Source organism: Nuphar pumila, unplaced genomic scaffold, assembly GCF_984573655.1.
Source record: "Nuphar pumila unplaced genomic scaffold, dmNupPumi1.hap1.1 HAP1_SCAFFOLD_667, whole genome shotgun sequence".
In the NCBI taxonomy this organism is placed as follows: domain Eukaryota; kingdom Viridiplantae; phylum Streptophyta; class Magnoliopsida; order Nymphaeales; family Nymphaeaceae; genus Nuphar; species Nuphar pumila.
In genome coordinates, this window is record NW_028323446.1 from 7,787 (window position 1) to 24,718 (window position 16,932).

Here is a 16,932-nt window from a genome sequence, read left to right on the forward strand (position 1 = left end):
GGGACTCACTCCGATCACGATCCACAGCCTGTGACGAGCATGGTCTAGTTCCGTGGTGCTCACGGCCCGCTTGGTAGGCGGACTACGCATGTTCTCAGAATAACGTGAATACAAACAATCTAGGCACTACAGTCTTCTCGTGGCCAAGCTTCCCAGCCGAGGCCTCGGGCAACTTCAGATGTGACTGAGGTACAACAGGATGGGGAACATTTAAAGCATTTAATACATTGCCAAACACAAGCGGCATGTAAGGGATACTGATAGTTTTGTCGTGCCAAGTCATGCGGATGATGATGGTGCATCTTTTTGCAACACTGCCGCATCCACATGGCAACTCCGAGAACTACTTGGCCACCTAGACTCCAAGCACTACCTGCATACTTAGACAAAATTATGGCAATACCGACCACTGACTGATCTTCTATGATGCTTTATCTCTGGCTGTCTTGCCCGTTGTCAACGCCGCCTTCTTTGAGCTGGCGTACTTGCTTTGTTTTGGTTCAACCCTTTATCCCGTATCCTCGGACAGTCACTGCTGATACAAGGCATGCAGGGCGAACCACAGGCGATGAGCTTGCGAGCGCTGGACGCAAAGGAAGCGCAGCTACAAGCGAAAGAGGCTGAGCTCAAGGCACGCGAAGCCGATCTCAAGCAGAAGACGCGAGGCGCCTACATCGATCCGTTCACCGTCCGCAACTTCCCCCGATGCATGCCGATCGTCCACCATGACATCGGGAACGATATCCCCGAGGCCAAGCGCTATGTTGTCCGGCTCGGGTTCATGATTTACTGGGCCACAGTCATCGCCCTTGTGTTCAATTTCGTAGCTTTGTTGGTTGCTTGGGCGACGGTCGACATCGAAGGCAGCATGCTCCGCGAATTCTTTTTCGCACTCATCTACATGCTCGTCGGCGTTCCGCTCGCTTGGTTTCTCTGGTACAAGCCGCTCTATCTGGCGATGATGAAGGACACTGGATTCCGATTTGCTATGTTTTTCATCAACTTCCTTGTCCACATTGGCTTCTGCGTGTACTCAGCCGTTTCTCCAGTCTGGACTGTCAGTACGACTCTCGCCTCGCCTGTTGCTAGACAGGACTATTTTGCTGTGAGAACTAAATAAAGAAAACAAGTTCGCTCGCTCGCTGAACGACGGGTCTGGCAGTTGGTCAGGATTATTTATGTTCGTTCAATAATTAGGTTCAAAACTAAACGGCTGCAAACATTATAGTACCCGTATAATAGCCGTTGCAAGGGACTGTGCAACCATCAATGGTGCCTATAGAAAACAAGGAAATCAGTTGGGAACCAGGAAAGGCCCCAGCATTGACCTGCCAGCCAATTGGCACGATGCACAACTGTCAGCTAATACGCATCCAGTCTGTCGTGGTGGTTGCAGCACTTCACCAGAATGGGGTTCGGTCCACATTTCCGCCCCAAAGAATCATGCAACAGTGCGGGAAAGAGTGTGTTTACAGCGAGCTACCGCGACCGGTTTTGCCCTTGCTCAAGGGGCTCTTCGGATGGCAATCAATTGCTAATCAGAATCTGTGTCCAGGCTATAAATGCCATGAGCTGAGCAAACATTTCTTCCCTAGGTAATCATGCAATTTCAGGGACACGGACCCACAAAGCAAACTGCCTGGCGAAGCACTGGGTGCTTGCACCTGGCTCGAAGATCGATCACAGGCCAATGTCTTTTATAGAAGATAGGTAAATAAAAACACTGAATATGAGAAGAATTCTTTGTCAGGCGCACCATCGTTGAAATGAAAGTAAATATATTCGCCAGCCCAAAAGAAACGGCGTTGCGCGAGAAACCCAGAGCTGATCTCGCGCCCATACATCATCGTTCTGTCTTTGTCATCCTAACATGCTGGACTGCCTTACAGGTGGACTGACGAACAATAGAGTAAACTTTTCGAACGCTGGTCTCATCGCTGCGCTCAAGCTCAGTGACTACAAACTGGCCTTTGTCTTCTACATCACTGGCTTTGCGTGGTGGACCGCCCTTGGCCTTGTGTCCGTCTATTTCATCGGTCGAGTCTACTCCACGTTTAGGAACTGGGATGGAAGCTACACTCCTCCTTCCGGGCGTTAAGACACGCCAGCATCACCATCGTTCCAAAACCCAGAATTTTACGGGTCGCGATGCCTGGAAACACATGATTTATGGGGGCGAAAATAGGGGTCGAATCCCATCTGGCGAAGCATCACGTGAGAGGGCATGAGTTGACGGTGTCGTTCCAGTCAGGTGCTGTGCCAAACTGCATGAAGCTATTCACAACACTGCTGAAGCCTGGACCCAGACTTGAGCACTGCAGAAAAAAGATAAGAACGAGATATGCCGGTTTGAACATGGCAGCGTTGACGACGCCAGTCAGGCGAGACAGCCAGAGCTGATCTCGCGTTTTTTGAATGAAACACCGCAGATTACATGTGCTGCCGTACTACATAGTATAGTAGTGATATGGATGGTCATGCGTCACGCTAAGGAAGTTTGGGGTACCCAAGTATAGGTACGTTGAATCCGAATGGTTACATATATGCTGTTTGGGTTACTTGTTCTGAATGATCACTGTCACACTGTCTCCTAAACATCCCTATCACTAATTCACAACGGTATTGGTCCTTTGACTTGCGCCGCCCCTTGATTTAGCTTAGCCAAAATGCCCCAAAGCTTAGCACCCCCCCTCTAAGCTCCATCTTGCCCCTACAAAATATGGAATATATGGACCTATACAGGCCACATAAACGCCATATTGGGGTGATATTTCAATATTCAGTGGTAAATGTCAATACTGAAATATCACCCCAATATGGCGTTTATGTGGCCTGTATAGGTCCATATATTCCAATTTTGTAGGGGCAAGATGGAGCTTAGAGGGGGGGTGCTAAGCTTTGGGGCATTTTGGCTAAGCTAAATGGGGTGCTTAGGGGGGGGAGCTTAGAGGGGGGTACATGTAGACCTACATAAATATGCATATGAACACCATAAATACTACAAATACCTTTTGGATTCCAACTCCCATCTATTTCACTGTATATCTACTATATGGCCTGGAGGTGTTAGTCCCGAATATTTTGCATTTTAGTGTAATACACTTTTCCAGCTACTGGCGGCATGTTTTAGTGTATGATTAATTAAGCAAGGGCAGGCGCACTGCTCCTTGGTGGACCACAGAGTACAATGAGATCAGAGTGAAGAGCCAGCAATCATACGAGCTAGCGATGCGCACTAAGGACCCACAAGACTGGGACGCTTTTGTGTCTCTGAGGAAGGATAAGAACCGACTGAAGCGAAAGCTCAAAGCTCAGCAGTCGGTTGCAGACCAGCTGGCCACGGTACAGCTTTGGGATAAGAGTTATGGTTTCAAACGTGTGTGGCAATCAGCAAAGCAGCTGAGAAACGCAAGAGCTGGTTTTGCTCGGAAAGCGTCGACGGCTTGTCAGGGGATCCATGATTCGCAAGGAAACTTTGTGAGTAACCCCCAACAGATCGCCAGTGTCTTCAAGACACATGACGCAAAGTTGGCAAGTCCATCGGAAGATCCTGATTTTCTTGAAGACCATCGGATTCACATAGAAACAGACTTCCGGAATTGGCAAGAAGAGGGCAAGGACGTCTTCCAGCCAGAGTTGGATGGGGAGTTTACGGAAGAGGAGAGCAATAGCGCCATAGATCACCTCCCGCTACATAAATCGGCTGATAGCGACGACATCACAGGCGAACTTATCCGAAATGGCGGAGGAGAACTGAAAGCCCTGCTGATGTCACTGCTGAACCGGGTGTGGCGAAATGAAAGTGTTCCCACAAAGTGGGGGACTGGGATTATAGTGAGTCTATACAAAGCAGGAGACTCCACTGACCCAGGAAACTACCGGGGAATCACGCTGGTCTCAATCATCCGCAAACTGTTTAGCACCATGGTCCGGTTACGGCTTGAGAAAACGGTGGGACTTCATGAGTCTCAATGCGCTTTCCGGGAAGGACGTTCCTGCATCGACCACATCTTTACAATGGCTCAAATGGTGAATGAGTCAGGTGCAACAAAGCAGCCCCTTTATGCCTTTTTCCTGGTCATTAAGAGGGCTTACGATGTGGTCTGGAGGGGAGGTCTTTTCTATGAATTGAAAGCTAAAGGGGTAAAAGGCAAGATGTGGCGGGTCTTGCTAGACTTGTTTTCAAAGTCACAATCCTCGGTCCGCATTGCTGGTGAGATGTCGGAGGCGTTCCCATTGATGGTAGGCGTTGGACAGGGCGACCCCCTCTCCACCCTACTTTTCGACATCTATATCGACGATCTGTTGGAGTCGATGCATACGGACGGCGGCCTCAAAGGAATTTGCATTGCGCAAGGGGTCGAGGTCAGGGCCCTCACATATGCTGACGACCTTAATGGTCTGACACTTGATCCCCAGGACTTGCAGGTCAGTATCAACCATGTGGCTGAATGGTTGAAACGCTGACGTATGCAAGCAAATAAAGTGAAAAGTGTCGTGATGGTGTTCCATCCTAAGGAAGGTGAATCAGCGAGCGTCCCAGCTGAACAGCGATCGAACACCTGGACACTGGATGGGCACGCTCTGTCGCAGGCGCAGTCATATAAGTACTTGGGAGTTTGGTTCACAGAAAGCGGGTCTTGGGATTTACATGCAAGCAAAGCACTGGGCAAAATGCGTGCTGCCTTGGGGTATTGGAGGCCACTTCTAGCTTGTCATCGTATCCCGATCAAAACCCGCGCCATGATGATCCAGACCTTCATCTACAGCTCAGTTCTTTTGGTAGTGAGGTCTGGTCAACCTCACAAGTCAATAGATGCTGCTTTGTCGTCGTCGCAAAGGAGGCGATGCGAGCAGTCATGGGATTGCAGTGCGTAGAAGTTGCCTCAGAAGTCTTGTTCACAGACCTGGGCCTACTGCCCCCCTCGCTTCTAATGGATGCCTCTAAACAATGCTATGACAAGCATTTGTCCACTTTACAAGGAACTCGATGGTGTAAACTGGCAAAAGCGAGTCGTTTTTCCGGGCATCGAGTTGTCGGGCGCCCAAGGGCAGGGGTCAATTGGCAAGGCGAGGTGCAGAAAATTTCAGCGGACATTTGCCACGACCTGAATATCTCTGACATCTTCAAGGCCCCTAAAAACAGCAGGTCGCTAGGCGTACCTCCTCCAGATCTCAAGGGGGAGTGCGTACAGTGAATATGCCAGTGCTGGGAGCAGAGGCGTTGCCTACTGATGAGGTTGATAGGCAACACCTCCTCGACAATATCTGGAGTTGGTACCTAATTCGGGGGAAAGCCAGATATGTTGCATCGCCGCACTCTGCAATGCCATGGAAGTGGACGTGCATCGGTGAACAACCACGCAGTCTTGCACCATATCTGTCAAGTTTGCCCTCTGTTCGGGCTCGTACTATCATGAGCGCCAGGAGTGGCAAACTGTTTGCCCTACAAAGCTGACTTCAAAATCAAACTTACGAGTTTGTGGGTCCCTTACAGTATCACTGCAACGACTGCGATGAGCATTTGGGGGATGCTCACACAGGCTGCGTTCACTGTACTGTGGATTGTCCCATCTTGTGGCCTAAAATAGACCAGTTTCTTGAAACGGTTGGAGGTCTTGGGTTACAAGGCGGGAATTTGGCAACTAAATTGGAATCTCTGTTGGGGGTTGATCTCCTGACAAAGATTCTGAGTGTGGGTTGCGACGATCTCCCAAAGGAATTGACGGGTCGTTTTTGGTCAGCTGTGGCTGATCTCCTTTCTTGCAGGGTACAAGACGAAGACGAAGAAGATATGTCAGGTCAAGTTATGGTTAGTCAGGCTGGTCCAGGTAGGCTTGCCTCAGGTGGTGGTAATGATAACACGGATTCCCAAGTAGTTCTCAGAGTTGCCAATGTCCATATGGATGCGGTAGTGTTGTAAAAAGATACATCATTATCATCATTACTATATGGATACCGCATATTCACTAGTTCTCCTATATGGCCGCATCCTCACGGCCCAACTCGGTTAACCTGCGTAAGGCATAGAGCGCAGCGGTTGACCTCGGTTCACATAGACCAACTCGATTGACCTTCGTAAGGCATAGAGCGCAGCGGTTGACCTCGGTTCACATAGGACCGGTTCGGTTAACCTTCGTAAGGCATAGAGCGCAGCGGTTGACCTCGGTTCACGTCGGCTATCATTCGCAACTTAAGAGGTGAGCACATAACTCAATTTGTTGCGTTTTTTCAGGACTGTATCGACAGCCAAAGCATCAGGCAGCGGGAAGGGGCTTGAAGCACACCTTCTTCACTGCCTCATTGTTGCCGTACTGGAGACGGTCGGGCATGATTTGCTCGCGCTTGCGCAACTCAATGGGAGTGCACAGAGGGCGCTTGTTCTTGCACTTGTCCCCAGCGTCCTTGCGGGAGAAGCCTGCATGCATGCCGGGAGGTGAGATGTTGTACTTCATGACAACAGGGGTCACCTCACCCAGATAGCCTGGGAACTTCTTCCTGAACGCGTTGTCGCTCTTCACCCCACCAATGCTGTCACGATTGTTCAGCAGGAGGGGGACGTCCTGTTTCACATCAAGGACCTTTGGAGCTCCAGTGATCTTGGTGATGTTGTAAGTCCTGAAGCGCGTCTTCAGAGACTCAGCTTCTCCATTTGTCCCAACATCCAGGCGTTTGAGCATTTCCTCCACATAAGCATTGACCTCGCTGTCCTGCATGTTGAAAATCATCACCTGGTACTGCGGAATTTTCACTCCGGGCGCAAGGGCCTTTGTGAGGTGGTACACGCGGAGCAGGTGCTGTCTGATGATGTCAGACCAAGCATTCTCGAGGTTCCAAGCCACGAAGAGCTGGATGCGAGGATGCGGGCTGTCAGGCGAGTAAGACCCAATTGCCTTCTTGATGTCCTTCACAGCATTGTGTGTTCCGACTCCATTGACCTCCACCTGCATGTCGTATGGGGGGAGGACGACGCTTAAATCCACATCTCCTACACCCCCAACATTCTGCCGGTACTGCATGTTCATGCTGTGGCCCATGGACCTGGCGATGGCCTGTAGCTGACCTATGGTCAGCTTGCTCGCTATGCACGTCTCGCTGATGTACGCATGGCGGATGTCGTTGATGCCGGAGGGCTTGCCAGTGTTCTCCAAGCACACGGCACGGATGTACTCACCATACTGTGCTGCAGTGAAGGGCTCGCCGCTTGGCTGCACAAAAACGTGTCGCCGCGGGTACGCCTTCAACGATGCCCGCAGATCGTCCGCTAGAGAGGAAGGAAGCACATCCGTGATGACTTTATAAGTCTTCGCCGTCTTGTACTGTTGCAGCATCAGCTTCACCTCGCCTCTGCTCGGCACGAGAATGTAGTTGCCCGCGAACGAGCGTGGCACCTGCTTGAACACCAGCAGCTCTCCGAGGTCCAGGCGCTTGGGGGGGACATCTGTCATGAAGCGCAGCAGCAAGTGTTGCTGGCTCTCCTCCTGAGTACGCAGCCCACCGCGCTTCAGCTTGCGGGCCGCGTCGCGCATGCTCTTGATGCTCGTCATCTTCGCCTGCTTCTTTGCGGTGATGCGGTTGTTGTCACGAACTGTGTCCTCGATCCCGCCTTGGCCACGATGGATCAGCTTCCATTCGGTGTGTGCCTTTGCATGCCCGCGAGCGTACTCAGGGTTGTGGCCGAATACTGACAGCACTGATGTCGCAAAGCTCTTTCGTGTGGTTGCACTGTCGAAATGCTTGTCGCTGACGGCACGAAAGGTGGCTGCTGGCTTCAACAAAAGCTCGTCCAGCTTCATACCTGTCATGTTTTCCAGCTGCATCAACCGCAGGTGATGGGTGTCCTGCGTTTTCTCCGACAGGGCTGGCTCCAGCTCCGTCGCGGCGCTCAATGCTGCGAACAGCGGGTGATCATGAAGGTGGCGGGGACGTGCTTTTCTCCCCATTGCTTTACCATGGGGAGTTTCACTCTTTTACATCAGTCATGGCAGCAAACACCTCCAGAGAAGATGCTCCCTTGAGAACCAGGCGTATGATGGCGTTCATCCGCTCACGCGTCTCGAGTTGCAAGTCTCCATGCAGACATGGACCCCAGAATGCGGTAAATATGTCGTGCAGATCGCTTGATGCCCCGCTCCCCGAAGCCAAGCGCATGCACAGCAAACGCATGCGCAGAACGTGGACGCCCTCTTCGTCGAGATGGATGACATGAAAGTCTTCATCACTTTCGCTCATGTCACCGTCATCTTCACTTGAAGCGGTGCCTGGAGGCGTCGGCTGTGGCGGAGGCGGTTCGCTCGGAGCACAGGACTGCCTCTGCTTCAAGACCTTGTTGATGTTCTCTGTGCTGAAGGCAGCAGCCAGTGCATCCTTGAAGCCGTCCGGGACACACATTGGGTGCTTCTTGGTGACTGCGTTGATAGCTGACTGAACCTTGCTGTAGCACGATTTTGATTTCCACGAGTTTGGACACGCCATCATCCATGTGTTTGGATTCAAGCGAATCATGTCAAGGTAGTCGCTCAATGGCAAGGAGGGCTCCTGACCAAAGCTCTGCAGAGATGCCTTGAGGTCGCGCATGTGTTCGTGTTAGAGTCCAACGAGCGCGTCAGCCACTGTTGTTGTGGAAGACATGGTGCAAGTACTCTGAACATAACGTCAAGATTTCATCCTCTACACCAATCGCACCCACCTCAGCTCAGCGGCATAGAGCGAAGCGGTTGACTTTGGTTGCCCTTGGTTGCCCTTGGTTCACCCCGGTACCCCCTATAATCCGGGGCCAATCCTCTCTGGGACGCCTCTCTGATCACATGCGTTGTCAGCGTAATAGTCAGCACCCGCTCAGGAGATCAGTGCTTTTACATCAATTACAGCAAGCAGCTCGTGTGTTAGCAGCAGCACTCATTTTTGTTGCTCACGTAAGCTGCACGTTACGGACACCTCTGCTCAACATCCTCACACCCGTGGCGCAATCTGATGATGAACTGTCATCTAGCGTAATGGCATCGACGTCAGCAACAGGCATTTTCGCTTCCAAGCACTGATACATCGCCATTGCGAGCTCAGCGACACTACTACTCGAGGGACTATATTCCCCAAGAGCACACTGCAATTGCGTGGACAGAACGTGACCAACCAAAGCTTGGCGGGTCTGCTTCGGCGTCAACAAACGACGGCGGTTGAACACACCACGATGCAGGCACACAGTCGCCTGCTTGCGAGGACTCTCAGATGATGATGACTTCGTCATGTCGATACTGTCGGCAACTGTCATTGATTGTATCGATGGTTTGCGCTGTCGTATGCACTGCGTACAGTCAATTTTTTTGGCCCTCACCTATCAAGCATTTTGGCGACCCCCGCCCCCCCAGCCAATCCGGACGTCCCAGCATGCATAAGATTTTCATCCTTCTTTATACACAAGGTCAAAACCGTTATGCATGGCCAGGACAGCCCAGATTAAGTAGAGACTCCCCCCAGCGGCCTGACAATCCGGGTGGGGAGGGGGGAGCGGTTGGGGCTAGGGGGAGATGCTTTCCCCCATCAGCACTCATACAACAACTGGGGATATGTGGGTTTGTAGCGATCATCAACTTCACGCAGCTTGTCGCAGCATATAACGAGCTCGCGATAGTTGTCCCGGTTCTTGTTGGTGTCGCGTCTCTTCACCTCAAGCCCGAAGGCCTTGGACACCAAGCTACTCAACGCTGTTCTCCCACCCTTCAGAGTGAAGGTGTCCTGCACGTAATCTTGCTCTTCAAACTTCAGGCGAGCAAAAAAGCGCGCGATGGCGCCATCAACAGCATCCTCAGGAACGGTCACGCGCTCCATCGACATCAGCCTGACATAGTCATCCTCCGGCAGCAGGTTGCAGAGGAGCCCTTGGCACACAAGCACCCGCATGTAGTGATCCACGACAGTGGTCTTGTACAGTTTCATGTTCGAATCTGTTGTCCGGAAGATGGATTCCACGGCTCTGCTAAAGTGATACTTGTTTGCGTCCAAGCTTCTGGTTGCGAACATGTGAAACCGTTTGGCCTGCACATACAGCTCGTGCGACTTCTTGGGCACGACGAGCTCCTCGTAGAAATCCTTGTCGGGGTGGGCCACTCCCCAGAGCTTGACCTGATACACATACATGTCCCGGGATGCCTTCTCTACATCACTCAGATCCTGGCGCTTCCTGAATTTTTGGTACTCCTCTTCTGTCAGCATGCTCAAGGCCTCGTAGGCCGGGGGCTTCTTCACCTGATTTTGCAGGCAATCCTCCAGCAGCTCCAAGTCCTCCAACACCCCCTTTTCGGGAGAGTCCTCAAACGTGACGCGAATGCCATAGTCTGTGGTGAGAGTCGCTGTCAGCAGCTTGCTGTAAAACATTGCAGATCTGCTCTGCATGGCAAGGATGCCTTTGATGATTTGGTAGCTCAGGCGATCGGGATCGTAGCGGACCTCGTTGCGCTTGAAGGTAGTGACAGCGGAGAAGCGCAGACTCGAGCTTGCGTACACGCCCGACACCAGGGAGGCATCCTTGCTGAGCAGCTCGTCTAGCTCTCCATCCAGGTGAGGCCGTCCGGACACCACACGATCTTGCACATACAGGTACTTGTGGCCATCCTTCTGGCTCAGCTTGCGCACTCAAAAGAGCTGCTGGAGTGCGATGTCCACGGTTGGTGTGGAATCTGAGTTGACAAGGTATCCCACCAGCGCGTCAAAGTGGTCCTCCTCGAATGAAACACCTGCAGTGATGGAGGGGCTGTACACCAACAGATCGTACTTCACCCACAGCTTCCCGACGTTCTCCAAGGTGCTCTCACCGCTGTTGCCGCTGTTGTAGACCAACACCGATGGCGCCTGCTCCCCGAGTGCCTTCTGCACAAATGCGTCCAACGCACCTGTGAAAGACTTGGTAGAGCTGCAGACAACTACACGCCTCATCACGGGGTCGCGGCCAAGGTGCGAGGACGCGCGCTACACGCTCGCGCCCGGGCACCGCACGCGCTGCCGTCCAGCGGCAGCCGGCACGTCAGCCTGCCTGCCGCGTCGACATACAGCAGACTGTGCCGTCAGTCATTCGCACACAATGGGGACGCGTCTACGCACGCGCGCTCTTGGACGTGGTTGACGCGGTCGAGCGCGCCGACGACCCCCAGGCCTCCGCAGAAGTATGCGCGGCCCTAGAAGCCCTAGCGGACCTTCCCAAGCGGGCGCTGGCCGACAACCGCGGGTCTCATGGTCGTAACAGGCGCGCCCTCGCCCGCATGGTCCGCATAGAGGCGTGCCAAGCGCTGGAGGACGAGGATGACGATGACGCCGCCGATGAGCGTGAAGCCGCCGTCCCGCGCCTACGCCGCCGCACCCTGTCGGCTGAACAGCTCATGGCTCTGCGTGTAGAACGCATACTCGGCCTCGGTAGCGTAACCTGTGGCGCGCGCGTGATAGCGTCGGCACCATTGGCGGATACGCACTCTCCCGCCGTCATTGCAGCGCTCCGTGAGAAACACCCATTCGCTGAACCGCCGGTCCTCGTGGAGGACGCCACACTGCCCTTGCGTACAGACGCTGAGTTGCTCGAGCGCGCACTAAAACGCCTTGAAGCCGAACTCGGCTCAGCGGGCGGGCCCACTGGCATGACGTACGAGCACGTCTTGGCGGCCACCAAAGCCTCGTCCGCAGCCTTCGATGCCACTCTGGCCTTCGTCAACCTCATGCTCACGGGCACGCTGCCGCGGCACTCGTCGCTGCTGGACTCCTCCCTCGTAGGCCTGCAAAAGCCAGATGGGGGCGCGCGACCCATAGCGATAGAAGAGGTCCTGTACCGCCTCACCGGCCTATGCGCAATGACAGCCTGTGAGAAGCTTGGGCGCTCGCTCGCGCCCCTGCAGCTCGCGGTGGGCGTCTCAGGCGGGGTGGAAGCGCTTGTGCATGCGGTCCGCTCGGCGCTGGCTGCTGACTCCGATGCCGCGCTTCTGACCGTTGACATGGCCAATGCCCTCGACACGGTCGACCGATCTGCGCTGTTTGCGGCAGTGCAGAAATACGTGCCTGCGCTGCTGCCGTATGTGCAATGGTCGTATGGTGCGCCCACCGACTTGCACGTCATCGGCGCTCCAGCCGGCACGGCCCCGATCCAGTCGCGCACAGGGGTGCGCCAGGGCGACACCCTTGTCATGCTGCTCTTCGCCCTGGTGCTGCAGCCCATCTTGGAACGCACTCGGGCAACCGCGCCCGCGGTTGCCGTGCTGGCGATTGCGGATGACGTCAACCTGGTTGGCAAGGTCGACGCCCTCCGTGCGGCGTTCCACGCGCTCACTGGGGAGAGCGGCGTGCCTAGCGTTGGCCTCCGCGTCCAGCCCCGCAAGTGCGCGCTCACCGAGGGGCCTTCCATGGCGGTTGCGGGTCTGGCCGCCGCCCTGGGCATCCAGCACTGCCCCGGCGGCGTCACGGTGTGTGGCACGCCCATTGGCTCGGACGCGTATGTTGCTGCCGCTTTGTCCGACCGCGCGGACGGCATCATCGAGCAAGTGGACAAGCTCATGGCGCTGCCCGTCAGCCATCAGGTGCAATTTGCCCTGCTCCGATCCTCTCTGTCCATGCGCATGGCGCACCTGCTGCGCACGGTTGCATGGGACCACCTCCAGCCCAGCAACGTGCGCGTCGAGGATGCCATCATGGTAGCCGCCAAGACGCTTTTCCAGGTGCCTGAGGTCGGTGCAGCGTCAACACGTGCCGTGCAACAACTCCGACTCCCTCTCCGGCATGGGGGCTTTGGCCTACGTGACGCAACGTCCCTCGTCGCGGCCGCCGCGCTCGTGGCGGGAGCCTCTAAGGCACAAAAGGCCATGTCGAATGGTCTTGACATATGCCAGCCCTTCTCGGGCGCGCTACGGCCGGCGTTGCTGTCGGCCTGGCAACGCGTCAATGACGACGCTGCCGGCGAGTGCGAGTGGGAAGAGAGCGCCCGGGACCTACCGGCGGAGTTCGTGCTTGAGGACCTGCCCCACGTCCAGCGGGCCGTGTCGAGGCTCGTGGGCGATCGTGCGGGCGCGGCCATGCTCGACGCGGGTCACACCGACACCGTGGAGGGCCAGCAAGACGCGGCGCGCCTTCGCAGTGCCTCAACTGGCCCGTCGTCAGGCTGGCTTACTGCACTGCCCATGTGGTCGGCTCTGCGTCTCACTAACGCAGAGTTTCGCATGGCAGCCCGGCATCGGCTCAGCTTGGGGGTGCCGTCGCTGATTGACATCCCTCCGTGCACCTGCTCCGCTGGCGATTCAACAACGCCGGACCACGCTCTCTCGTGCAAACATAACGCTGGCAAGGCAATTGTGCGCCATGATTCCTGGGCTTCCGCCTGGCGCCATGCCATCCGCCGCGCTGGTTGCGCGTCGAGCGCGGAGCCGCTCTACAGCAGCCTTGCAGCCCCGGGGGCGCAAGGGGCTGCCAGTCAACGTCGGGGTGACATCCTCATGGTTTGGCCTGACGGTGGCGTCTGCATCCTGGACTGCGTCGTCACGCACCCCGCGGCTGCGTCGTATATGCGAGACGCTGCGGAGGCTGGAGGGTCTGCGGCTGCGAAGGCTGAGGCGCGGAAGCGGGCGGACTTCGAAGCGGTTGGCGAGGGCTCCGCGTTCGGCTTTGTGCCGCTTGCTGTGGAGTCGTACGGCCGCATGGGTGTCGCGGCGTCGCGGTTCCTATCAGAGCTTGGCGATTTGGTAGCGGCGGCGGGCCGGGTGTCTAAAGCCGCTTTTGTCCGGACCGTGCGTCGGGAGCTCAGCTGCGCCCTTTGCAAGGGCAATGCGCGCATGTACTACAACTCTCTCTCGCGCATTGCTGTGCGTGTTGGACACAACTTCCAGCCAGGATGTGATGAGTCGGTTGAGGTCTGACTTGCTTCGTTGTTTGTCTGTGTGCTTTGTCTTCCTTTTTCTTGTCTTTTGTTCGTCTTTCGGTAGCCTTTCCTAGATTTGCCGGCCCTGTCGCTTGTAACAATTCACTACACGCTTCCCTTCACGCAACAGCTCGCACACCTTCCGCGCAGCACCCAGAGTCAGGGAGTTCTCACTGATCTTTGCCTTGCCGTTGCCGTACTTGATGCGCACGATAGCATGACGGTTGGTTGGGCGGATCGAGGCGTTCCAGATCCAGTATGGCTGCACCGAGCGGGCGTTGCAGAAGAAGTCCACAATGTGCTTCATGAATGTTACAAGCGACAGGGCTGGCAAACCAGGAAAGACCACCAAAACGCGAATGAAAAACAAAGGAAGACAAAGCACACAGCGACACAAACGAAACAACTAAGTAAGACGGGCATCATCCGGGCCCTCCATCATGAATGTCATGTCCATGCACGCATCGAGAAAGTATGTGTGGCTTCCGGCTTGGCTCAGCAGCAGCTCAAGGAGGGTGCTGTTCTCCGTGCTCTTCTGCATCATATCGGAGTCAAAATGCAGGAACACGCTCACTGCTTCGTCGATGATGATGTAGTTGAAGTTGCGGGTCTTCATGCGCCATAGGGAGTCCAAGCACACGATGATCCCGTCGCACGTGATGTCCCCTAGTGTTACCGGTTTCGTCAGAAAATCATAAGTTTCGCGAAACTTTCGCGAAAGGATGCTCGAACGAAACGTTTCGTCGAAACTTATTAGTAATAAAAAAATAAAACCTCGCATATTCAATTACTTTTCTCGAAAACGATTGCAAAGCTCTCAGCACCGTTCTCCTTCGCAAATATGAAACATTCGACACTGGAAAGTACATTTGTGAAGCCTGGTTTGCCGGCCCTGTCGCTTGTAACACACATTTGTGAAGCCGTTTTTCCTTTTTTTACGTCGCCGTAGCCATGGGTAAGGAGAAAAGCCCTATTTGGGATGTTGTGAGCGCATGCCACGACGACGACAGCAAGGTAGAGTGTAATCTGTGTGGTCATAAGTTCCATGCCAATCCAGCTCGTATCAAACATCATTTGTTGGGTACCGGTGGGGCATTAAGGCCTGCACAGCTCCGCGGTCATCGTGGCCCGAAAGCGTCACCAAGCACTTCAGCAGCGAGGTCGAGCACCACTCTTTTGAGGGTGCCATCCCTGTGAAGAAACCACGCCTCGCAACTACAAGCATCTCATCTCTTTTCAACCGGCAGAAGTTTGCGGACGCTGATGCAGCTTGTGCGGAGATGTTTTATGCGTGCGGGTTACCGTTCAATTTGGCCAGGTCCAAGTACTTTCAGAATGCGGTTCGAAAATGTGCTGAAGCTGGCCCGTCCTATCAGCCACCAAAGTTCGAGAAGCTTCGCACCACGCTGCTGGATGAGTGCAAGCAGCGTTGCATGGATGCGATTCAGCCCTTTTACGACGACCTGAAGGACACAGGGTGCACGCTGGCATCGGACAGCTGGACGAACGTCAAGAACCAGTCTATCATGAACTTCATGCTCGTCAGCCCCAAAGGTGCTCTTTTCCACAAGGCCATTGAGTGCACGTCGGATACAAAGGACGCTGAGTTTGTGGCTGAACACTTGATGGCTGTGATCGATGAGGTGGGTGCCCACAACATCGTGCAAGTTGTCACCGACTCTGCCAGCAACTGCGTCAAGGCTCGGCAAATCGTTCAGAAGAAGCATCCTCACATTGTCGTGGCGCCGTGTGCTGCTCACTGCATGGACTTGTGCCTTGAAGACTTCGACAAGCTGCCCTACGTCGCCCAGGTTACTGACAGCATTCGAGAGGTTGTCAAATACTTCCGTGCTCACCAGAAGCTCGATGCCGCTGTGTTTGAGATCAAACAAAACCGCTTCTTGCTGCCAAACAACACGCGCTTCAAGACTCAGCACATCATGCTTGGCAGAGCGAATGAGCTACGTGAGGCCATGCAGCAGGTGTTGTTTCAAGCGCCATTCAGAGAACTGGAGAACAAGGGTACGGCAGAGGGCAGGGAGAAAGCCAAAGCCTTATAAAATGCAGTGCTGGATGACTCTTTGTGGGAACGTGCGACTGCATTGCTTGAGTTCGCGACCCCTGTGGTGGACTTGCTTGACTTTGTCAACAGCGATATTCCCTGCATCAGCAAGGTGTACTACAGGGCCTGGAAAGTGCAGCAGCACATGGAAGCAGCACTTGAAAATCCTGACCTGCCATTTGAGTTTGTGGAAGCTGCTCAAAGCATTTTCAACAAGCGTTGGGAGATGATGCACACGCCCTTGCATGCTGCAGCATATGCATTGGACCCAGAGTTCTGGGATGTTGACATGTTTGAGCTTGATGAGGTGATGACAGGGCTGGAGACTGTGGTGGGTCAGATGTGCAAGAAAGGGGAAGTTGCAGAAGTTATGAACGAGTTTCGTACATTTCGCAAGCAGGGGGGCAGGTTCCGTTCTGAAGCTGCTGCCGAGGGGGCAAAAACCATGCCCCCTTGGCAATTTTGGGAGCTCTTTGGCAGCTCAACCCTCAAGCTCCGTATCATCGCCATGCGTGTTCTGGCACAAGTTGCATGTGCAACGGCTTGTGAGCGCAACTGGAGCGCGATGGGATTCATCCACACAGATAGGAGGAATAGGCTAAGTGCATCCAAAGCATCTGACCTGACCTATTGCTTCCAGAATCTGCGATTGCGTGACACTTTGGGTGTTGATGTTGAGGAGTTCATTGAGTGGGACTGATGTAATGACCGTCGGTGGCGCCAAGGTCATGTTTGCATGTCATTTCATCATTTTTGCAAGTAAATGGCTGATGTTTTGTTGCGAGCATGGCAAAACATGCTTCTGTATGTTTGTATGCTGCAGAATGGCTGCACACTTGTCTTACATTGGTTGAAAACATGCAAAAAAACAATAAAAACGTTTTTTCTCATTTCCACTGGTTTTTTTTTCGCGAAATTTTAACGAAACCTTGCCAGCTCAAACGAAACTTTCGACGAAACTTTGCTCAACGAAAAACGAAAACGA

At 54.1% G+C, this 16,932-nt stretch overlaps 2 protein-coding genes across 2 annotated transcripts; both read left to right on the forward strand.

Moving 5' to 3' along the window:
• The first annotated feature begins 568 nt into the window (after positions 1 to 568).
• LOC149809930 (secretory carrier-associated membrane protein 5-like) lies at positions 569 to 2,098 on the forward strand. Its single transcript, XM_089994536.1, has 2 exons — positions 569 to 1,061; positions 1,890 to 2,098. Exons 1-2 carry the CDS (start codon positions 569 to 571, stop codon positions 2,096 to 2,098), a joined length of 702 nt encoding a protein of 233 aa, XP_089850662.1.
• Positions 2,099 to 14,836: 12,738 nt separating this feature from the next.
• On the forward strand, positions 14,837 to 16,647 carry LOC149809931 (uncharacterized). Its single transcript, XM_089994537.1, has 3 exons — positions 14,837 to 14,899; positions 14,986 to 15,907; positions 15,953 to 16,647. Exons 1-3 carry the CDS (start codon positions 14,837 to 14,839, stop codon positions 16,645 to 16,647), a joined length of 1,680 nt encoding a protein of 559 aa, XP_089850663.1.
• Positions 16,648 to 16,932: the final 285 nt, after the last annotated feature.